At 45.1% G+C, this 24526-nt stretch overlaps 1 protein-coding gene across 5 annotated transcripts in view; it reads right to left on the reverse strand.

Annotated features, from left to right (window-relative positions):
• The window catches only part of jak3 (Janus kinase 3 (a protein tyrosine kinase, leukocyte)), a 45445-nt gene that overhangs the window by 16274 nt on the left and 4645 nt on the right, over nt 1-24526 (reverse strand). For all 5 annotated transcript variants that reach the window (XM_021572956.3, XM_021572903.3, XM_090196320.1 and 2 more), the window contains exons 5-9: nt 24175-24320; nt 23734-24046; nt 8412-8534; nt 8102-8259; nt 7906-8017 (exon numbers count right to left, since the gene is read on the reverse strand). In XM_021572956.3, the coding sequence (XP_021428631.2) occupies nt 7906-8017; nt 8102-8259; nt 8412-8534; nt 23734-24046; nt 24175-24320 (852 nt within the window). The remainder of the gene's footprint in view (nt 1-7905; nt 8018-8101; nt 8260-8411; nt 8535-23733; nt 24047-24174; nt 24321-24526) is intronic.

Below are 24526 nucleotides of genomic sequence, written 5' to 3' on the forward strand. Positions count from 1 at the left end.
ACGACGCGTGTCATGCTCCCGGGTGGGCCACCAAAAACGCTGGCGAATGGAAGCAAGCGTACCCCGAACGCCAGGGTGGCCGGCTAACTTGGCAGAGTGAGCCCACTGAAGAACGGCCAGACGAGTAGGAACGGGAACGAAAAGAAGGTTCCTAGGACAAGCGCGCGGCGACGGAGTGTGAGTGAGCGCTTGCTTTACCTGCCTCTCAATTCCCCAGACAGTCAACCCGACAACACGCCCCTCAGGGAGAATCCCCTCGGGGTCAGTGGAGGCTACTGAAGAACTGAAGAGACGAGATAAAGCATCAGGCTTGGTGTTCTTAGAGCCCGGACGATAAGAAATCACGAACTCGAAACGAGCGAAAAACAGCGCCCAACGCGCCTGACGCGCATTAAGTCGTTTGGCAGAACGGATGTACTCAAGGTTCCTATGGTCAGTCCAAACGACAAAAGGAACGGTCGCCCCCTCCAACCACTGTCGCCATTCGCCTAGGGCTAACCGGATGGCGAGCAGTTCGCGGTTTCCCACATCATAGTTACGTTCCGACGGGGACAGGCGATGAGAAAAATACGCGCATGGGTGGACCTTGTCGTCAGAGAGGGAGCGCTGAGAAAGAATGGCTCCCACGCCCACCTCTGACGCGTCAACCTCGACAACGAACTGTCTAGAGACGTCAGGTGTAACAAGGATAGGAGCGGATGTAAAACGATTCTTGAGGAGATCAAAAGCTCCCTGGGCGGAAACGGACCACTTAAAGCACGTCTTGACAGAAGTAAGGGCTGTGAGAGGAGCTGCCACCTGACCGAAATTTCGGATGAAACGACGATAGAAGTTCGCGAAGCCGAGAAAGCGCTGCAGCTCGACGCGTGACTTAGGAGCGGGCCAATCAATGACAGCTTGGACCTTAGCGGGATCCATCTTAATGCCTTCAGCGGAAATAACAGAACCGAGAAATGTGACGGAGGAGGCATGAAAAGTGCACTTCTCAGCCTTCACAAAAAGACAATTCTCTAAAAGGCGCTGGAGGACACGTCGAACGTGCTGAAGATGAATCTGGAGTGACGGTGAAAAAATCAGGATATCGTCAAGGTAAACGAAAACAAAGATGTTCAGCATGTCTCTCAGGACATCATTGACTAATGCCTGAAAGACAGCTGGAGCGTTAGCGAGGCCGAAAGGAAGAACCCGGTATTCAAAGTGCCCTAACGGAGTGTTAAACGCCGTCTTCCACTCGTCCCCCTCCCTGATGCGCACGAGATGGTAAGCGTTACGAAGGTCCAACTTAGTGAAAAACCTGGCTCCCTGCAGGATCTCGAAGGCTGAAGACATAAGAGGAAGCGGATAACGATTCTTAACTGTTATGTCATTCAGCCCTCGATAATCTATGCAGGGGCGCAGAGACCCGTCCTTCTTCTTGACAAAAAAAAAACCCCGCTCCGGCGGGAGAGGAGGAGGGGACTATGGTACCGGCGTCAAGAGCTACAGACAAATAATCCTCGAGAGCCTTACGTTCGGGAGCCGACAGAGAGTATAGTCTACCCCGGGGGGGAGTGGTTCCCGGAAGGAGATCAATACTACAATCATACGACCGGTGTGGAGGAAGAGAGGTGGCCCTGGACCGACTGAACACCGTGCGCAGATCGTGATATTCCTCCGGCACCCCTGTCAAATCACCAGGCTCCTCCTGTGAAGAAGAAACAGAGGAAACAGGAGGGATAGCAGACATTAAACATTTCACATGACAAGAGACGTTCCAGGAGAGGATAGAATTACTAGACCAATTAATGGAAGGATTATGACAAACTAGCCAGGGATGGCCCAAAACAACAGGTGTAAAAGGTGAACGAAAAATCAAAAAAGAAATGGTTTCGCTATGATTACCAGAAACAGTGAGGGTTAAAGGTAGCGTCTCACGCTGAATCCTGGGGAGAGGACTACCATCCAGGGCGAACAAGGCCGTGGACTCCCTTAACTGTCTGAGAGGAATGTCATGTTCCCGAGCCCAGGTCTCGTCCATAAAACAGCCCTCCGCCCCAGAGTCTATTAAGGCACTGCAGGAAGCTGACGAACCGGTCCAGCGTAGATGGACCGACAAGGTAGTGCAGGATCTTGAAGGAGAGACAGGAGTAGTAGCGCTCACCAGTAGCCCTCCGCTTACTGATGAGCTCTGGCTTTTACTGGACATGAAGTGACAAAATGACCAGCAGAACCGCAATAGAGACAGAGGCGGTTGGTGATTCTCCGTTCCCTCTCCTTAGTCGAGATGCGGATACCTCCCAGCTGCATAGGCTCAGCTCCCGAGCCGGCAGAGGAAGATGGTAGTGATGCGGAGAGGGGGGCAACGGAGAACGCGAGCTCCTTTCCACGAGCTCGGTGACGAAGATCAACCCGTCGCTCAATGCGAATAGCGAGTTCAATCAAGGAATCCACGCTGGAAGGAACCTCCCGGGAGAGAATCTCATCCTTTACCTCTGCGCGGAGACCCTCCAGAAGACGAGCGAGCAAAGCCGGCTCGTTCCAGCCACTGGAGGCAGCAAGAGTGCGAAACTCAATAGAGTAGTCTGTTATGGATCGATTGCCTTGACATAGGGAAGACAGGGCCCTGGAAGCCTCCTCCCCAAAAACAGATCGATCAAAAACCCGTATCATCTCCTCCTTAAAGTCCTGATACTGGTTAGTACACTCAGCCCTTGCCTCCCAGATTGCCGTGCCCCACTCACGAGCCCGTCCAGTAAGGAGAGATATGACGTAGGCGACACGAGCAGTGCTCCTGGCGTAAGTGTTGGGCTGGAGAGAAAACACAATATCACACTGGGTGAGGAACGAGCGGCATTCAGTGGGCTCCCCAGAGTAACACGGCGGGTTATTGATTCTGGGCTCCGGAGATTCGAAAGCCCTGGAAGTGGCCGGTGGATCGAGGCGGAGATGGTGAACCTGTTCTGTGAGGTTGGAGACTTGGGTGGCCAGGGTCTCAACGGCATGTCGAGCAGCAGACAATTCCTGCTCGTGTCTGCCTAGCATCGCTCCCTGGATCTCGACGGCTGAGTGGAGAGGATCCGAAGTCGCTGGGTCCATTCTTGGTCGGATTCTTCTGTTACGGTGCGTGAATGAGGACCCAAAAGCGAATTAACAAAACAGAGTATCTTTAATTACAAAACAAAACGTAGGCTCAGACGGACCGGCAGATTCCGACAGGACAGGACAAGGTTACAGGAACACGACGATGGTCTGGTTCAGGCATGAATGACACAAACAAACAAACAAGAATCCGACAAGGACAGGAGCAGAAACAGAGAGAGATATAGGGACCTAATCAGAGGGAAAAAGGGAACAGGTGGGGAACGGGGTGAATGGGTAATTAGGAGGAGACAAGGCACAGCTGGGGAAAAGAGGGGGAGAAAAGGTAACATAACAACGACCAGCAGAGGGAGACAGGGTGAAGGGAAAGGACAGAGACAAGACAACATGACAGTACATGACAAGTACACCACAGAGTACATGTATTATCTGCAAAAGTACAATGTAATTACTAGGCGTTACACAGGATTTAGCTAGTTAAAATGAGGTTTATCTTGAGGGACACTTACTTGTAATTTACATTAAAATATTTGAACCTTTATTTAACTAGGCAAGTCAGTTAAGAACAAATTCTTATTTACAATGACAGCCTCCCGGGGAACAGTGGGTTAACTACCTTGTTCATGGGTATAATGACCGATTTTTTTTACCTTGTATAAATGGGGATTCAATCCAGCCACCTTTCGGTTACTACTCGCCCAAGGCTACCTGCCGCCAGCTGTTTTAATCGGAACAAGATAGTTCAATGGAAATGCTCTGTGGCAGGCAATTGTCGCATCTACTTTCTATGCTAACTTTGTAAATGTCACCAAAAAGGTAAGGTAATGGAAACATAGCGACTGAGTGGAGATTTTGAAGAGTGCACATTCACGGGTAGGTAATTAGTGCCTACTGAGCCTCCAACCAGTGTAATCTCAGACAGCCAGAGCATCTGTCCACCAGAGATTACAACCCTGTGACAGTTATTACTGAAACCGATGCAGCTGAGAACAAACTAAACACGAAATGGTGAATTTAGTGGAAACTTTCCCATTTGTAACAAGCATTTGTTGTTACACCTCTGCAATTACAGACTGCAATTACCACCAGTTACATGGTGTTATTATAGTGTAAGGGAGTTATTACAATTAACTACAAAACTTGTTACAGTGTAATTATACAATACTAAGGACCCCGTAAAATTAAGTGTTACCACAAAAAGTTTTAAACTCTAACCAGGGTATTTGCAAACAGCACAGGAATGAAATCATCCACATGTATTGATCTCATCTTTACTAATGATGCAGAAATCTGCTCTAAAGCAGTATCCACATCCATTGGATGAAGTGATCATAATATAGTAGCCATATCTAGGAAAAACAAAGTTCCAAAGGCTGTGCCTAATGTAGTGTGTAAGAGGTCATAAAATACATTTTGTAGTGATTCCTATATTGAAGAGAATATTTGCTGATCTGTGGTGTGTAATGATGAGCAACCAGACGCTGCACTTGATGCATTTATGTAATGTGTTATTCCAGTTATTAATAAGCATGCACCCATTAAGAAAATGACTGCAAAAACTGTAAAATCCCCAAAGAATGACAAGGAATTAAAAAATGGTATGGTTGAAAGGGACGAAGCAAAACGAATGTCAAATAAATCTGTCTACACAGCTGGTACTGTAAATTGACAAATCATGTGACAAAACTAAACAAAAAAGAAGAAGAAACTGTGAAACTATGAAACAAAAATAAATGATACAGAGAATGATAGTAAAAAGCTTAGGAGAACCTTAAAACCCCATAAGGTCCCCATCAAAATCCATCAGTTTAAGCTAGAGATGTTTTTTTAAGCTAGAGATGTTTTTTTTAAGCTAGATATGTTTTTTTAAGCTAGAGATGTTTTTTAAGCTAGAGATGTTTTTTTAAGCTAGAGATGTTTTTTTTTGCATTGGATGCGTCTCAATCCACCATATCTGCCTATGTCGCACTTCTGAATCTGCGCTGAAAGGTGACAGAGCTAGAGCAGTGTTTGTCAGACCATGAGACATCCCGAAAATCGTTCTTCTCGCAACATTGTCTGTAGTGACCGAACAGGATGGTGTTCTTAATTTTGCTCTATGACCTCCACAGGTGTCAGGAGACTCGTCTGAAGTCGGTACAGACCCTTTGCTATGAGATTCGAAATTGAGCTCAGGTGCATCCTGTTTCCATTGATCATTCTTGAGATGTTTCTACAACTTGGTTGGAGTCCACCTGGGGAAAATTCAATTGATTGGACATTATTTGGAAAGGCACAGTGCATGTCAGAGCAAAAACCAAGCCATTAGGTCAAAGGAATTGTCTGTAGAGCTCTGAGACAGGATTGTGTCGAGGCACCGATCTGGGGAAGTGTACCAAAACAATTCTGCAGCATTGAGGGTCCCCAAGAACACAGTGGCCTCCATCATTCTTAAATGGAATAAGTTTGGAACCACCAAGACTCTTCCTAGAGCTGGCCGCCCGGCCAAACTGAGCAACCAGGGGAGAAGGGTCTTGGTCAGGGAGATGACCAAGAACCTGATGGTCACTCTGACAGAGCTCCAGAGTTCCTCTGTGGAGATGGGAGAACCTTCCAGAAAGACAACCATCTCTCCAGCACTCCATCAATCAGACCTTTATGGTAAAATGGCCAGACGGAAGCCAATCCTCAGTAATAGGCACATGACAGCCCTCTTGGAGTTTGCCAAAAGGCACCTAAAGGACTCTCAGACAATGAGAAACAAGCTCTCTGGTCTGATAAAACCAAGATTTAACTCTTTGGCCAGAATGCCAAGCGTTACGGCAGGAGGAAACCTGACACCATCCATACAGTGAAGCATGATGGTGGCAGCATCATGTGCATCCTGTTTTAGCAGCAAGGACCCCGAGACTAGTCAGGCGCGAGGGAAAGAGGAACGCAGCAAAGTACAGAGAGATCCTTGATGAAAACCTGCTCAAGAGCACTAATATTTAACAATCGTTATCACAGAAGTGATAAAAGGAGAGAGTGTAATTGTATACAGTATGCATCTACTCTCACTCTTTCTTTGTTCATGCAGGTGACTGTCACGCCCTGGCCTTAGTTATCTTTGTTTTCTTTATTATTTTGGCCAGGGTGTGATTTATGTGTCTTGTCTACGGTTTTTTGTAGATTTATGGGGTTGTGCTCAGTTTAAGTGTCTAGGTAAGTCTATGGTTGCCTAGTTTGGTTCTCAATCAGAGGCAGGTGTTTATTGTTGTCTCTGATTGGGAACCATATTTAGGCAGCCATGTTCTTTGGGTATTTTGTGGGTGATTGTTTCCTGTCTTTGTGTTTTATGCACCAGTTAGGACTGTTACGGTTTTCACGTTTATTGTTTTGTAGTTTGTTCATGTTTGAGTTTTCTTATTAAAGAACCATGAACTATAACCACGCTGCGTTTTGGTCCGCCTCACCTTCCCAGGAAGAAACTGTGACAGTGACTGTGATCTCCTCCTCAGACCAATTGGCAAAACACCCAGAATATGTTCTGGAAGTTAGGATAGGAGAAATTGCTCAGCGTCTTGGGAAACTGAGCCCACGCTATAACAGCCAGTCACCTGCAGGAACCAACCCTATGAACCATGCCTATGTAGCTTTTTTGTGTAGCAGTATATAGTAAGAAAACAGAAGGGACCGCCCTGGCGGAGCTTTCGGCAAATTTGTACTTTGTATATGAGTTGCTTGTAACCTCTCCGATTAACTGATAATAAAGAATGATTCATTTAATATTGACTTCAGGTGTTTCCTTGGTATTGAATTTCCACCACAAACTGATAAGATGTTTGTGGGAGCTGTTTTGATAGACTTTGATAAATTAACTACTACCTTATTACTAAACCTAACTAAATCTTGTAATGAATAAGGTGAAAATTGAGCAAGTTGAGAAGATTAAACTGCTTGGAGTAACCCTGGATTGTAAACTGTCATGGTAAAAACATATTGATGCAACCGTAGCTAAGATGGAGAAAGGTCTGTACTTAATAAAGCGTTACTCTGTTTTCTTGACTAAATAAGTCCTACAGGCCCTAGTTTTGTCACACCTGGACTACTGCCCAGTCATATGGTCAAGTGCCACAAAGAGGGAAATATGCTAATTACATTTGGCCCAAAACAGAGCAGCACGGCTGGCCCTTAAATGTATATTGTATATGGAGAGTAAACATCAATGATATGCATGTCAATCTATACTGTCTCAAAGTAGAGGAGAGATTGAATGCATCACTACTTGTCTTTGTGAGAGACATTGACATGTTGAAAGCACCGAGTTGTCTGTTCAAATGACAAGCATACAGCTCAGACCCCCATGTAAACCCCACAAGACATGCCACCAGAGGTCTCTTCACAGTCCCCAAGTCCAGAACAAGCTCTGGGAAACGCACAGTACTACATAGAGCCATTACTACATGGAACTCTATTCCACATCAAGTAACTGATGCAAGCAGTAAAATCAGATTATAAAACAGATACAACTAAACCTTATGGAACAACACTAACTGTGAAGAGACACACACACGCACATACGTGCACACAGACGCTGGCACACACACTCTACACACAGGTACATGGTAATATTGTTGTATGGTGGTATTATACATTTTCTATTGTAGATATGCAGTGGTGTAATAATGTTATAAGATGTACAGTTATTTATTATTATTTTTGATTGTAAGGGGGATTCCTAATAAATACAATACAGGTGGACCATCCAGACTATCTAAATAAAGTAAAATCCAGATTTTAAAAAAAGTAAATCCAGATTAAAGCAATTTGAGGATTGATTATGTTTCATAATTGTCAACTTTTTACCTGAACGCAGACAGTGAGAAAGAACTTGTCATAGTCTTTGGGGCTGCGTCTTAGCAGAAACCTGCCATCTTTGGCGCCTACTTTTTTCAGCTTGTGCACTGCAAACTCAGACCTGAGAAAACAACATATAAAGGTACACAGAATGTTTACGTCTAATGTATCTCTATGGGTTTGATATAAGTCTGAAAGGACCTACGTGATTGGCCCATGGCAGTTGCTTTCAATGTCTTCAAGCAGGCTGGGAGGTGCAACGTCTTGACAGAAATAGTGACTGGAGTCTGTAGTCAGCCTGAAGTAGCCATCCACAAGTGAAACAAATGAAAGTGCCTCAGTCACTGTTTGAAACTCGGCCTCCTGTGGAGAAAAATGGTGACATGCACGCTTTTTCATTAGCCATACACCCCCCGAAATGGATGTTGCTCAGGTGCAATGAGTCAGCATCAATTGTTTTTGATTAGGCATTAATTAAGGATGTATTGAGCATTGATTCAGTGTTATCAACCAACCAGGCATCTGTCGTCCTGCCGGGTGATCGTGACCACCCTGCTGTCCTGGGGAACCTGCTCGTGGCACGCCCTCTTGATGTTGATGTCGATGATCTCTGGGAAGTCACAAAATGTCTGCCACTCCTGTGAAAGAATGTACAGTTATGAAAATACTACTGTTCCCTGAAGGAGGGAACGAAGTATAACATACTATGGGGAGTTAACCCTGAAGCAAACTGAAATCACGCCCAATGTGCCAATGAATGCCGAGCCCGCCCTTGGAAACCCCGCCTTCCTGGCTATAATACCAGGGCTCACATCCATTTCCTCAATTCAGTACCGCTCTTCAGCGAGTCCAAACCCCATTGACGGCTCGGGGCCAAAATATGTTATACCTCGTTCCCTCCTTCAGGGAGCAGCAGTTATAGTCATAACTGTACATTCCCTTGTTCCCTTTCAGACAGTCACTTGATATAACATACTATGGGGACATACAATCAAGCCCCAAGCCGGCTCAGAGGGTACCAAACTAGGAGGCCCATGGCAGCCCAAGCACACACAGGTTCCTCCGGCTCAAAAAAGGCTACAGAAGCCACTTTTTTCCCTCAGACTTAACCGAGAAGCCTGAACTGTCAGAGAGAAGCCTGAACTGCAGTCCAAGTTCCTATACCCCACAGTTCCAATACCAATATTTACCTTGAGAGCCTGAAATGTCAGAACTCATAAAAGGAACTGCAAGTCCAAAACAACAAAACACATGTCCTAACTTGGTAAAGTGCACACGGGCGCTGCATAAACATCGACCGGAGACGATGAACCCCGGCAGACCAAGGCTCAAACCCACAGGGAACCGTGGTAACCCGGACAAAATCCTGCATAACTTCGACCACGGCAGCCAAGTCCTTAAACCCTATCGGTTCCAAAAAGGCTCACACAAGACCTGAGTCTGGAATGCCAAAAGTCACAAAAGGAACCTTAAGTCCAAAACAACAGGGAACCTGCTGTGACTTGATAATGCGCATTCGCGCTCTGCCTCATCGAAGACACAAGGTAGCCCAAGGCTTAATCCCACAGGGGAACTGTTGCAGACTGTTTCAGACACCTCTGAAGACACTAGCCACTTCCATGGCAATCGGAAGAGCTTAGGTGATTTACCTCTGAACACTCAAATGCTGGTTTCTCAACCGACTGTTGGATAAGGGGTACAATGGGGTGTTAACAACACTCGGTGGAGAAAACAGATCCTGACTGCCAATGTGTCCAGCCTGAGACATTAAGTTATCCTGATTCTCAAAACGCACCATTGTTACGAATGTGGAGTTGCATTCGGAAGGTTGTGGCTTTCGGGTGTAGAGTATTGCAGACTCGAAATACTGTTATAAATAGCCAGGACCAAAAAAAATCACGATTTCACTAATATCATCATTTAGGGGGTCTAGCAGCTTGATCATCATGGTACTTTCTGAGCATAGATTTTTTTTAACCTTTTTTTTAACTAGGCAAGTAAGTGAAGAACAAATTCTTATTTTCAATGACAGCCTAGGAACAGTGGGTTAACTGCCTTGGTCAGGGGCAGAACGACAGATTTTTACCTTGTCAGCTCGGGGATTTGATCTTGCAAACCTTTCAGTTACTAGTCCACTAGGCTACACTGCTGCCCATATTAGGTATAATTGAAACTTGTATCTCGTTATTGTAAGTGATTAAATAAGTATAGCTAGTTATAATTGTAATGTTTTAGCAGATTATAAGAAAAGACAATCAGTCATTACCTGGCTAAAAGAGAAGGAATATAATATCTATTGTTTACAGGAAACTCACTCTCCAATTACAGATGATGTTGTACGGAAAAAGGAATGGGAGGGAGAAATATATTTCTGTATGGGCAAAGAAACTCAACAGGGGTGATGATATTAATCAATAACAATTTCGAACCGAATGTGCAAACTGTCCAAACAGATTAGATAGTAAGGTGGATCATTTTAAATATCCTATTGGACGATAAACAGATTTGGCCAATTAATCTATATACTATATACTGTACATGGTGGTGGCTTAATCAAACTAGTCATCTTGATTACTTTCTTGTATCCCTCACACTGGCACCAAAAGTAAAAAAAAAGAAAAAAAAAAAGAAGCTTTGATAGGGGGCAGAATGCAGTCGGACCATCAAATATAACTCTTCCAGAATTTCCACGTGGACGAGGACATTAGAAATGTAATCAAAGCCTACTGGATGACAACCTGTTTTTAACCAAGACAAATCATTTTTAAAACTAATAATAACTTTTTCCTGCATAACATAAGTACAGCAGATTCCCATATTGTATGGGACACTTTTAAATGTGCCATTAGAGGTCATGCAATTCAATACTCATCTTTAAAACAAAACATTTAGGCCAAAATAGTTAATATTATATTCAAAGGAAATAGTATAAATAACAGTACAGATGGATAGCAATACAAACGGTACCATAGAGGCACAGAATAAGTTATGGATGAACTTATTTGGGAACGATCAAGTATAATGTATTACAAAAGTAAAGCCAATTGGATGGAAAATCTTCAACATAGAAATGCTACCAATGCGGCCTCCTGAGTGACGCAGCGGTCTAAGCCACTGCATCGCAGTGCTAGAGGCATCACTACAGACCCAGGTTTGATTCCGGGCGGTGTTACAGCCGGCCGAGATCGGCGCACAATTGGCCTAGTGTGTCCGGGTTAGGGAGGGTTTGGCCGGTCGGGATGTCCCTGTCCTATTGTGCTCTAGCGACTCCTTGTGGTGGGTCGGGCGCATGCACGCTGACTTCAGTCACCAGTTGTACTGTGTTTCCTCCGACACATTGGGGCGGCTGGTTTCCAGGTTAAGCAAGCAGTGTGTCAAGAAGCAGTGCGGCTTGGCAGGGTTATGTTTCGGGGGACGCATGGCTCTCGACCTTCGCCTCTCCTGAGTTCGTACAGGAGTTGCAGTGATGGGACAAGACTGTAATTACCAATTGGATATCACGAAATTGGAGAGAAAAAAGGGATACTGTCCAAGCTCATGTTCTATAATAGTTCTGACTGAAAACATATAATGTATAAGTACTATCTTTCTAGATGTAATGTATATCAACATTTCAAATTACTTTATTCTTGCTATGTAAGTAATGTAAAAACAAAAACAGTGCCATGTATGTAAAAATGTGTGTAGATTGTACATGTAACAAAAATCCCCCGAAGAGGGGAGGTGGTGAATAGTAATGATTGTGTGGTGAAAATGTTAGTCTGTGTAATGTAGGAACATGTTCTGTCCACCATAGGGAAATTATCGTAATATAACATAATTCAATATGTCAAAGTACTCCACTCTTCCGTAAAGCCCAGCTCTGTGGAGTGTATGGCTTAAAGTGGTCCTATGGACAGATACTCCAACCTCCGCTGAGGAGTTTTGCAGCTCCTTCAGGGTTATCTTTGGTCTCTTTGTTGTATCTCTGATTAATGCCTTCCTTGCCTGGTCCGTGAGTTTTGGTGGGAGGCCCTCTCTTGGCAGGTTTGTTGTGGTTCCATATTCTTTCCATTTTTTAATAATGGATTTAATGGTGCTCTGTGGGATGTTTTCAGATATTTTTTAATAACCCAACCCTAAGCTGTTCTTCTCCACAACTTTGTCCCTGACCTGTTTGGAGAGCTCCTTGGTCTTCATGGTGCTGCTTGCTTGGTGGTGCCCCTTGCTTAGTGGTGTTGCAGACTCCGGGGCCTTTCAGAACAGATGTATATATACTGAGATCATGTGACAGATCATGGGACACTTAGATTTAGGGGCTTCATAGCAAAGGGGGTGAATACATACGCACGCACCACTTTTCCGTTTTACATTTTTTTGAAATAAGTTATTTTTTTCATTTCACCAATTTGGACTATTTTGTGTATGTCATTACATGAAATCCCAATAAAAATCCATTTAAATTACAGGTTGTAATGCAACAAAATAGGAAAAAATGCCAAGGGGGTGAATACTTTTGCAAGCCACTGTAGCAAACTCACACATTTTTACAACAATTACATCTATTTCTTCCTACTTTAATCATGGAGAGAGTTTAAAAGTGTTCATAAGAATAACTGAAACAGGCGCTCTAGAGTAGTGTCCATAGGGTCTGTGCATCAGGCTGAACGTTTGACGTCCCAAATATAAACACTATCTACAACCATTTCCATGGCTTGGTGCGATGAGGAGCTACAGAAATATATATTTTGAATTGACCGCCAGTAGAAAACACCCCCCAATAAAAAAATAAAAAAATAAAATCCAAAATACCCCCCCCCCCCCCCCCAATGAATTACTGTGCCTTAAAGTAGTATGGCAGAGTTTTCAAATCAAGTTAATCTGATTGGTCATTTTCAACTGTCACACTCTCACTTTTGGCTTTCTTTAAATCACCATGCATTTCATTGACTGATTTCATTTCATTGATGAGTATGTGCCTATGTTTCATGAAACAGCACTTCTTGTCCCATCAAAACAGTAACTCTGGGAGACAAGTATATCGTCGCTCCAGCAGAGACGGAAGAGGAAGCAAAACATCTGGTTCATAGACAAGTAGACCAGACGTAGCTGCTATCGCATTGGCGTCTCTGGGAGAGCCACACACCTTAAGTATATTTTTTCAATGGTAAAGACATCTTTATTTAACTTTGGCTCTAGGTTCACAAACTTCGCTCAAAGCTAGTGTACATTGATAATATATCATAATTTATAATGTTGGCTATAAATTCAGGCCCCTGTTTATTTTCAATGTCATTCTATTAGAAACTTTTATTAGAAGCGTTTTTTTGTTCGTGTGATGTTTTTAGCTTTCATGTGGCCTACTTGGGATTTCACCACCATCATTTTATCTGTTCAACAACACAGATTCAGGTCAAACTCACACAGGTTGCAACAAAGGCCTGCAGAAATGTCCATATTTCATGCCCATAGACATGGCTGTAGTGGATCCTATGCATAATCTTTAAATGGGGACAGCAAACATGTTTTTACAATCAGGAAGAATATTTGTGTGCTGGATGTGTTCAGAGTGATGATTGTATGAATATAACTTTGTAGTCTATCATTCATATTAAGTTTATAGAATGTATGAATCAGGTTATAGGCATACTTAATACATGTTTGGAGTAGATTGCCTGCTGAGCTGAACTGGGGCGTGATATGAGTACAATAGTCAAGGTGTTAGAGGCAAAAATATTTTCTTAACTCTTATTTTTCTTCAAACATCATTGTTGGCCTCCCGAGTGGTGCAGTGGTCTAAGGCACTGCATCGCAGTTGCTACAGTAGCTGTGCCACTAGAGATCCTGGATTGAGTCCAGGCTCTGTCGCACCCGGGAGCGACCGGGAGACGCATAGGGCGGCGCATAAATGTCCCAGCATCATCCGGGTTAGGGGAGGGTTTGGCCGGCAGGGATGTCCATGTCCCATTGCGCTCTAGCGACTCCTGTGGTGGGCCAGGTGTATGCACGCTGACACGGTCACCAGGTGTACGGTGTTTCCTCCAACAAATTGGTGTTTTTTATTTTTATTTTTTTATTTCACCTTTATTTAACCAGGTAGGCTAGTTGAGAACAAGTTCTCATTTGCAACTGCGACCTGGCCAAGATAAAGCATAGCAGTGTGAACAGACAACACAGTAGCAAACTCACACATGGAGTAAACAATTAACAAGTCAATAACACAGTAGAAAAAAAGGAGAGTCTATATACAGTGCCTTGCGAAAGTATTCGGCCCCCTTGAACTTTGCGACCTTTTGCCACATTTCAGGCTTCAAACATAAAGATATAAAACTGTATTTTTTTGTGAAGAATCAACAACAAGTGGGACACAATCATGAAGTGGAACGACATTTATTGGATATTTCAAACTTTTTTAACAAATCAAAAACTGAAAAATTGGGCGTGCAAAATTATTCAGCCCCTTTACTTTCAGTGCAGCAAACTCTTTCCAGAAGTTCAGTGAGGATCTCTGAATGATCCAATGTTGACCTAAATGACTAATGATGATAAATACAATCCACCTGTGTGTAATCAAGTCTCCGTATAAATGCACCTGCACTGTGATAGTCTCAGAGGTCCGTTAAAAGCGCAGAGAGCATCATGAAGAACAAGGAACACACCAGGCAGGTCCGAGATACTGTTGTGAAGAAGTTTAAAGCCGGATTTGGATACAAAAATATTTCCCAAGCTTTAAACATCCCAAGGAGCACTGTGCAAGCGATAATATTGAAATGGAAGGAGTATCAGACCACTGCAAATCTACCAAGACCTGGCCGTCCCTCTAAACTTTCAGCTCATACAAGGAGAAGACTGATCAGAGATGCAGCCAAGAGGCCCATGATCACTCTGGATGAACTGCAGAGATCTACAGCTGAGGTGGGAGACTCTGTCCATAGGACAACAATCAGTTGTATATTGTACAAATCTGGCCTTTATGGAAGAGTGGCAAGAAGAAAGCCATTTCTTAAAGATATCCATAAAAAGTGTTGTTTAAAGTTTGCCACAAGCCACATGGGAGACACACCAAACATGTGGAAGAAGGTGCTCTGGTCAGATGAAACCAAAATTTAACTTTTTGGCAACAATGCAAAACGTTATGTTTGGCGTAAAAGCAACACAGATGAACACACCATCCCCACTGTCAAACATGGTGGTGGCAGCATCATGGTTTGGGCCTGCTTTTCTTCAGCAGGGACAGGGAAGATGGTTAAAATTGATGGGAAGATGGATGGAGCCAAATACAGGACCATTCTGGAAGAAAACCTGATGGAGTCTGCAAAAGACCTGAGACTGGGACGGAGATTTGTCTTCCAACAAGACAATGATCCAAAACATAAAGCAAAATCTATAATGGAATGGTTCAAAAATAAACATATCCAGGTGTTAGAATGGCCAAGTCAAAGTCCAGACCTGAATCCAATCGAGAATCTGTGGAAAGAACTGAAAACTGCTGTTCACAAATGCTCTCCATCCAACCTCACTGAGCTCGAGCAGTTTTGCAAGGAGGAATGGGAAAAAATTTCAGTCTCTCGATGTGCAAAACTGATAGAGACATACCCCAAGCGACTTACAGCTGTAATCGCAGCAAAAGGTGGCGCTACAAAGTATTAACTTAAGGGGGCTGAATAATTTTGCACGCCCAATTTTTCAGTTTTTGATTTGTTAAAAAAGTTTGAAATATCCAATGAATGTCGTTCCACTTCATGATTGTGTCCCACTTGTTGTTGATTCTTCACAAAAAAATACAGTTTTATATCTTTATGTTTGAAGCCTGAAATGTGGCAAAAGGTTGCAAAGTTCAAGGGGGCCGAATACTTTCGCAATGCACTGTACATTGTGTGCAAAAGGCATGAGGAGGTAGGCGAATAATTACAATTTTGCATATTAACACTGGAGTGATAAATGATCAGATGGTCATGTACAGGTAGAGATATTGGTGTGCAAAAGAGCAGAAAAGTAAATAAATAAAAACAGTATGGGGATGAGGTAGGTAAAAATGGGTGGGCTATTTACCGATAGACTATGTACAGCTGCAGCGATCGGTTAGCTGCTCAGATAGCAGATGTTTGAAGTTGGTGAGGGAGATAAAATTCTCCAACTTCAGCGATTTTTGCAATTCGTTCCAGTCACAGGCAGCAGAGAACTGGAATGAAAGGCGGCCAAATGAGGTGTTGGCTTTAGGGATGATCAGTGAGATACACCTGCTGGAGCGCGTGTTACGGGTGGGTGTTGCCATCGTGACCAGTGAACTGAGATAAGGCGGAGCTTTACCTAGCATGGACTTGTAGATGACCTGGAGCCAGTGGGTCTGGCGACGAATATGTAGCGGGGGCCAGCCGACTAGAGCATACAGGTCGCAGTGGTTTGTGGTATAAGGTGCTTTAGTGACAAAACGGATGGCACTGTGATAAACTGCATCCAGTTTGCTGAGTAGAGTGTTGGAAGCAATTTTGTAGATGACATCGCCGAAGTCGAGGATCGGTAGGATAGTCAGTTTTACTAGGGTAAGTTTGGCGGCGTGAGTGAAGGAGGCTTTGTTGCGGAATAGAAAGCCGACTCTAGATTTGATTTTCGATTGGAGATGTTTGATGTGAGTCTGGAAGGAGAGTTTACAGTCTACCCAGACACCTAGGTACTTATAGATGTCCACATATTCAAGGTCGGAACCATCCAGGGTGGTGATGCTAGTCAGGCGTGCGGGTGCCGGCAGCGAACGGTTGAAAAGCATGCATTTGGTTTTACTAGCGTTTAAGAGCAGTTGGAGGCCACGGAAGGAGTGTTGTATGGCATTGAAGCTCGTTTGGAGGTTAGATAGCACAGTGTCCAAGGACGGGCCGGAAGTACATAGAATGGTGTCGTCTGCGTAGAGGTGGATCAGGGAATCGCCCGCAGCAAGAGCAACATCATTGATATATACAGAGAAAAGAGTCGGCCCGAGAATTGAACCCTGTGGCACCCCATAGAGACTGCCAGAGGACCGGACAGCATGCCCTCCAATTTGACACACTGAACTCTGTCTGCAATGTAGTTGGTGAACCAGGCAAGGCAGTCATCAGAAAAACCGAGGCTACTGAGTCTGCCGATAAGAATATGGTGATTGACAGAGTCGAAAGCCTTGGCAAGGTCGATGAAGACGGCTGCACAGTACTGTCTTTTATCGATGGCGGTTATAATATCGTTTAGTACCTTGAGCGTGGCTGAGGTGCACCCGTGACCGGCTTGGAAACCAGATTGCACAGCGGAGAAGGTACGGTGGGATTCGAGATGGTCAGTGACCTGTTTGTTGACTTGGCTTTCGAAGACCTTAGATAGGCAGGGCAGGATGGATATAGGTCTGTAACAGTTTGGGTCCAGGGTGTCTGCGGCAGCTTTCCAATCCTTGGGGATCTCGGACGATATGAAAGAGAGGTTGACCAGGCTGGTAATAGGGGTTGCGACAATGGCGGCGGATAGTTTCAGAAATAGAGGGTCCAGATTGTCAAGCCCAGCTGATTTGTACGGGTCCAGGTTTTGCAGCTCTTTCAGAACATCTGCTATCTGGATTTGAGTAAAGGAGTACCTGGAGAGGCTTGGGCGAGTCGCTGCGGGGGGGGGGGGGGGGGGGGGGGGCGGAGCTGTTGGCCGAGGTTGGAGTAGCCAGGCGGAAGGCATGGCCAGCCGTTGAGAAATGCTTGTTGAAGTTTTCGATAATCATGGATTTATCAGTGGTGACCGTGTTACCTAGCCTCAGTCAGTGCAGTGGGCAACTGGGAGGAGGTGCTCTTGTTCTCCATGGACTTCAGTGTCCCAGAACTTTTTGGAGTTAGAGCTACAGGATGCAAATTTCTCCCTGAAGAAGCTGGCCTTAGCTTTCCTGACTGACTGCGTGTATTGGTTCCTGACTTCCCTGAACAGTTGCATATCGCGGGGACTATTCGATGCTATTGCAGTCCGCCACAGGATGTTTTTGTGCTGGTCGAGGGCAGTCAGGTCTGGAGTGAACCAAGGGCTATATCTGTTCTTAGTTCTGCATTTTTTGAACGGAGCATGCTTATCTAAAATGGTGAGGAAGTTACTTTTAAAGAATGACCAGGCATCCTCAACTGACGGGATGAGGTCAATGTCCTTCCAGGATACACGGGCCAGGTCGATTAGAAAGGCCTGCTCACAGAAGTGTTTTAGGGAGCGTTTGACAGTGATTAGGGGTGGTCGTTTACAGGGGTGGTCGATACAGGCAATGAGGCAGTGATCGCTGAGATCCTGGTTGAAGACAGCGGAGGTGTATTTGGAGGGCCAGTTGGTCAGGATGACGTCTATGAGGGTGCCCTTGTTTACAGATTTAGGGTTGTACCTGATGGGTTCCTTGATGATTTGTGTGAGCTTAGATTGTAGGACTGCCGGGGTGTTAAGCATATCCCAGTTTAGGTCACCTAACAGAACAAACTCTGAAGCTAGATGGGGGGCGATCAATTCACAAATGGTGTCCAGGGCACAGCTGGGAGCTGAGGGGGGTCGGTAGCAGGCGGCAACAGTGAGAGACTTATTTCTGGAGAGAGTCATTTTTAAAATTAGTAGTTCGAACTGTTTGGGTATGGACCGGGAAAGTATGACATTACTTTGCAGGCTATCTCTGCAGTAGACTGCAACTCCTCCCCCTTTGGCAGTTCTATCTTGACGGAAAATGTTATAGTTGGGTATGGAAATCTCTGAATTTTTGGTGGCCTTCCTTAGCCAGGATTCAGACACGGCAAGGACATCAGGGTTAGCAGAGTGTGCTAAAGCAGTGAGTAAAACAAACTTAGGGAGGAGGCTTCTGATGTTGACATGCATGAAACAAAGGCTTTTTCGATCACAGAAGTCAACAAATGAGGGTGCCTGGGGACATGCAGGGCCTGGGTTTACCTCCACATCACCCGCGGAACAGAGGAGGAGTAGTATGAGGGTGCGGCTAAAGGCTATCAAAACTGGTCGCCTAGAGCGTTGGGGACAGAGAATAAAAGGAGCAGATTTCTGGGCATGGTAGAATATATTCAGGGCATAATGCGCAGACAGGGGTATGGTGGGGTGCGGGTACAGCGGAGGTAAGACCAGGCGCTGGGTGATGAGAGAGGTTGTATCTCTGGACATGCTGGTTGTAATGGGTGAGGTCACCGCATGTGTGGGAGGTGGGACAAAGGAGGTATCAGGGGTATGAAGAGTGGAACTAGGGGCTCCATTGTAAACTAAAACAATGATAACTAACCTGAACAACAGTATGCAAGGCATATTGACATTTGAGAGAGAAATACAGCGAGGCATACAGTAATCACAGGTGTTGAATTGGGAGAGCTAGCTAAACAGTAGGTGAGACAACAACAGCTAATCAGCTAGCACAACAACAGCAGGTAAAATGGCGTTGACTAGGCAGGGAGGGTCGGATTAACTACACACAGAGCCTGAGTGCGGCTGGGGCCGACAGATAAAACATAAACAAGCAGAATGGAGTACCGTGATTAATGGACAGCAGCATGCATCAGCTATGTAGCCAAGTGATCAGTGTCCAGGGGGCAGCGGTGGATGGGGCAGGGAAGCCAGACTGGCGAGTATTATCCAGGTTAAAAAACTGGCTGGCTGTGCAGAAGGTAAAGCCGCTAGCAGTGGCTAACAATGACTAAATAGCTTGTAGCTAGTTAGCTGGTTAGCTTCTGGAGGTTATTGAATGTGTTCTAAAAATTAAAAATAATAGTGATTCCGTATCACATTGGGTGAGGCAGGTTACCGGAAGGTATAATCGAATTAAAAATCGAAAAGAGATTGAAAGTAAAAATGGGTCCAGTGAGTGGTTGGGACGCGGCGATTCAGACAGTTAGCAGGCCTGTGCTAACAAGCTAACAGTTAGTAGGCCGGGGCTAAACAAGGTAGCAGTTAGCGGACCGGGGCTAAACAAGCTAGCAGTTAGCAGGCCGAATTAGCAAGGAAGCAGATAGCAAGGGCTAGAAAGTCTTTGGGGGACGTCGCGATGGGGTGAGTCTGTTTATGCCTCTTCATGCGGTGACATCGATAGACCGGTCGTGGGTCCGGATATTGTAGCCCAGGAGTATGCTTTGGTGGTAGCACAGGAGCTCTGGCCGGGCTAGCTTCAAGCTAAGTGGATGGAAACGCTAGCCAGGAGTAATCATCCAGGGTTGCGGTTAGCTAGTTAGCTAGTTGTGAAGATCCAGCTGAAAATGTTCCGTTTGCGGTGGGAATCCGGTGGGAATCCGGTGGGAATCCGGGGATAAAAATAATAGGTCCGTTATGCTCTGGTTAGAGTCGCGTTGCTCGAACTGGCGAGAGCTTTCCGAGCTAAAGGTTAGCTGATGACCAGTTAGCTGATGACCGCTAGCAATGGTTTGCTGGTAGTTAGCTGGCTAGCTTCAGTTGAGGGGTTCCGGATCCGAAGTAAATATAAATACTTTAGAAAAAAAAGCAGATCCGCGCTACATTGGGTTGCAGGAGAGTATTTTGAAGTTGAGGTTTAGCAAAATGTTTTAAAAGATATGCGAAGAAAAATATGTAAAAAAACGATATATACAAGGGACACGACAAGACGTCTGACTGCTACGCCATCTTGGATTCTAAATCTGGCTGGCTTCCGGGTTAAGCAGGCCATTGTAAACTAAAACAATGATAAATAACCTGAACAACAGTATGCAAGGCATATTGACATTTGCCTTGGTTAGCGCGCACTGCGCCCGTCCCGCCACAGGACATCCGGGAGGCCAGCCCAGCAGTCTTGACAAAGTCAGCCCGACTTTGTCAGAATGTCTTTAATGATAAGAAGTAGAAGCTCAGTATTGAGAAGTCAGAATTAAAACAGAGCTTGACCAGTCTTGTTTAGTTGGCTCTGGAAGGTCATGGATCTTTACACATGCTAAATAAAATATAGTTTTTATTTGTCACCTGCGTTGAATACAACATGTATTTGTATTTGTACTTACCATGAAATGCTTATTTACACGCCCTTAACCAACAATGATGTTGTGTCAAGAAGCAGTGTGGCTTGGTTGGGTCGTGTTTCGGAGGACGCATGGCTCTCAACCTCGCCTCACCCGAGGATGTTCGGGAGTTGCAGTGATGAGACAAGACTGTAACTACCAATTGGAAATCATGAAATTGGGGAGAAAAAGTTTTTAAATTTTTTTTTTTAACATTGTTGGTTAAGGGCGTGTAAATAAGCATTTCATGGTAAGGTCTACACATGTTGTATTCAACGCAGGTGACAAATAAAAACTATATTTTATTTAGCATGTGTAAAGATCCATGACCTTCCAGAGCCAACTAAACAAGACTGGTCAAGCTCTGTTTTAATTCTGACTTCTCAATACTGAGCTTCTACTTCTTATCATTAAAGACATTTTGACTTACATGTACACTCTCGGAACATGCCATTTTACGGTTTTGCCCCCATTGACCAGCCACTTGGGAGCACTGTTGCCTTTGTAAATGATTGGGGAGGAGGACCCCGAGCCAAACAACCTTGTTAGCGAAACTGGCTCATAAAAATACATCAGCCTGTCCCTCTCAGGAATCCAGAGAACTGGCTCTGTTTATTCGGAAGCACTGTGCCAGGATTACCCATCTTGTTAGCCTCTTGAGCTAAGTAACACACCACTCATCAGCAAAATCTTTAAACAGGGGTTAGAAACGCTTCACAGCTGCAGGGACAGGAAGTAAATACCTTCCCCCAAACCTGGAGGAACCCCTATCAACTCTGACTACCGATCTTTCTCACAAAGTCAGCCCGACTCCCAGTGGAAGTTGAACCCAGCCGGAGACAATGGTCTTGCAAACTGGTCTGAGCCAAGGCCTCCTGAGCGTGGTTCCACCCCAGGCAAAAGGACAGCCCTCGTGAGAATCTTACATTTTTCATTGTGAAACCACATGCCCTAGGGCACGGTCAGAGGTTCAAACCCAGCTGGTTAGCCTTTTCAAACATACTCTTACCACTCAAGTAAGGAAGCATTAGCTACACAAGCAGAGCAGAAAGTAGTTAGCTTTCACCAAACACAAAAAACGATACCAAGACCCAAAAACTCGCAACATCTAGGGGAACGAGTACTTTCTCCTCATAACAGACACTTAATCTCCTAGCCATCATGTGCTTGAAACTGAAGAGCGAAGAATTGAGGAAATGGAGCGAGCCCCCATATTATAGCCAAGAAGGCGAGGCTTCCGAGGGCGGGCTTGGCATCGATTGGCAGGTTGGGCGTGATTTTAGTTTGCTTCAGGTGAATAGGATTGGTTATTGACTCATGTGATAGAAAAATGACATATTTACCTGATTTGTTCGATATTTAGCAATTATTTACTTAACAAACAGTGAGATATTTCTGTCCTGCTAATACTGATTTTGTCTGTCCACTCTAGCTTCCTGCAGCTAGGCTGGGTGTCATAGACATGGTTTTTACTAAAGATAGCTTGAAGCTGACAATTGATAGATGTCTCTGTGATAAAAAACCAAACAGCCAAATTCCATTCTATCATTTGTGGGGCATGTGAGACATATGTCTCTGGTCTAACTGGGCCTACATTCTATCGAGGAGATTGTGGTTGTAACTGGGATAGAGAGGAGTAGAACAAAGGCCTCAATGGTTCTTAGACATCCTGGCATCTGAGAAATTAGGCCAGAGTCGGGGGTTTAGATAACGCCAGGTGCAGATAAAGACAGGATGAGACCAAAGTGGCTCATGGTGCCCGCCAATCTATAAGGGAAGGGTGGAGCCAGCCATGGTTGAAGCATTTTTAGGTTTGGTATATAAAGACATGGTATTCTCTGTATGATTAAAGCACTTGGTCCGACAGTCAAGACTGCTGGGCTGGCCTCCCGGATGGCGCAGTGGTTAAGGGCGCTGTACTGCAGTACCAGCTGTGCCATCAGAGACTCTGGGTTCGCGCCCAGGCTCTGTCGTAACCGGCCGCGACCGGGAGGTCGTGGGGTGATGCACAATTGGCCTAGCGTCGTCCGGGTTAGGGAGGGCTTGGCCGGTAGGGATGTCCTTGTCTCATCGCCCACCAGCGACTCCTGTGGCGGGCCGGGCGCAGTGCGTGCTAACCAAAGTTGCCAGGTGCACGGTGTTTCCTCCGACACATTGGTGCGGCTGGCTTCCGGGTTGGATGCGCGCTGTGTTAAGAAGCAGTGCGGCTTGGTTGGGTTGTGTATCGGAGGACGCATGACTTTCAACCTTCGTCTCTCCCGAGCCCATACGGGATTTGTAGCAATGAGACATTGGCCTAGCGTCGTCCGGGTTAGGGAGGGCTTGGCCGGTAGGGATGTCCTTGTCTCATCGCCCACCAGCGACTCCTGTGGCGGGCCGGGCGCAGTGCGCGCTAACCAAGGTTGCCAGGTGCACGGTGTTTCCTCCGACACATTGGTGCGGCTGGCTTCCGGGTTGGATGCGCGCTGTGTTAAGAAGCAGTGCGGCTTGGTTGGGTTGTGTATCGGAGGACGCATGACTTTCAACCTTCGTCTCTCCCGAGCCCATACGGGATTTGTAGCAATGAGACAAGATAGTAGCTACTAAAAACAATTGGATACCACAAAATTGGGTAGAAAAAGGGGTAAAATTCAACAACAACAAAAAAGACTGCTGGGCTGACGGCTTCATTACTGCAATAATGAATAGATATTAAATAAAGATGATTGTTAGAAAAAATGACCAAGTCTCTCTCAGTACTGAATTTCCACGACACTCCCCATAGCATGTTAAATCGAATGACCAACTGAAAGGGAACATTATTTATGTTTTGTGGTCAGTCAAGTAGATACAGGATGATAGTCATGATCATGACCCACAGTAGGGACTTTGCACTTTCTCTCACCAGGACATCGGCAGGGCAGTGACTTCCACTGAATTGTATACCGCTCTCCCCGGCGACCCGCATAAGGTTGAATGTTGGTTCCTTCTGCTGCAGCTGGGAGCCAGGGTGGTTCACCTGAAAGGTCTCAGTGCCGTGGGAAGGCTCCACCCCTGCCAGCTCCATCAGGTACTTCAGCTTTAGACTGCGTTCCCCCACCGAGCAGCGGCCAAGCTTCTTCAGGAACCGTTTCAGAGTGTTGCGGATTCTGTAGCGCGCAAGCCGGCTCAGTTGCTGGATTTCCTGACGATGTGTCTCGGGAAGGCATGACTTGTAACTGAAAAAAATAATTAATATATATGAAAAAAGTAATTGATATATTGGACACAGCCAAATAAGAAACCAAGAGACCTGTTGGCATAAAGAAATGTACTAATTTTCATACCCTCTTTTCAGTATTCATACCTGACATTCTTGCACACCTCCCTTACACTCTGGTTGTGTTCCTTAGCCAGTCGCCATAGGTCGAGCACTGCCAGACCAAGACACTCCTCCTGGACGCTCAAGGGAGGTGAGACCCCCGCCTGGCCAGCCACAAAGTCACTACGGGACTAAAGGGTCACAAAAAATTAAGAATATACACAGAATGCAAGAAGTAGTAGAACACTTACAGTGCCTTCGGAAAGTATTCAGACCCCTTGACCTTTTACAAATTTTGTTAGGTTACAGCCTTATTCTAAAATGAATTAAATTGTTTGCTTTTTTCATCAATCAACACATTGACAAAGCAAAACAGGTTTTTTAATTTTTTGCTAAT

Source organism: Oncorhynchus mykiss, chromosome 1 (assembly GCF_057628025.1).
Source record: "Oncorhynchus mykiss isolate SJ-2025 chromosome 1, ASM5762802v1, whole genome shotgun sequence".
In the NCBI taxonomy this organism is placed as follows: domain Eukaryota; kingdom Metazoa; phylum Chordata; class Actinopteri; order Salmoniformes; family Salmonidae; genus Oncorhynchus; species Oncorhynchus mykiss.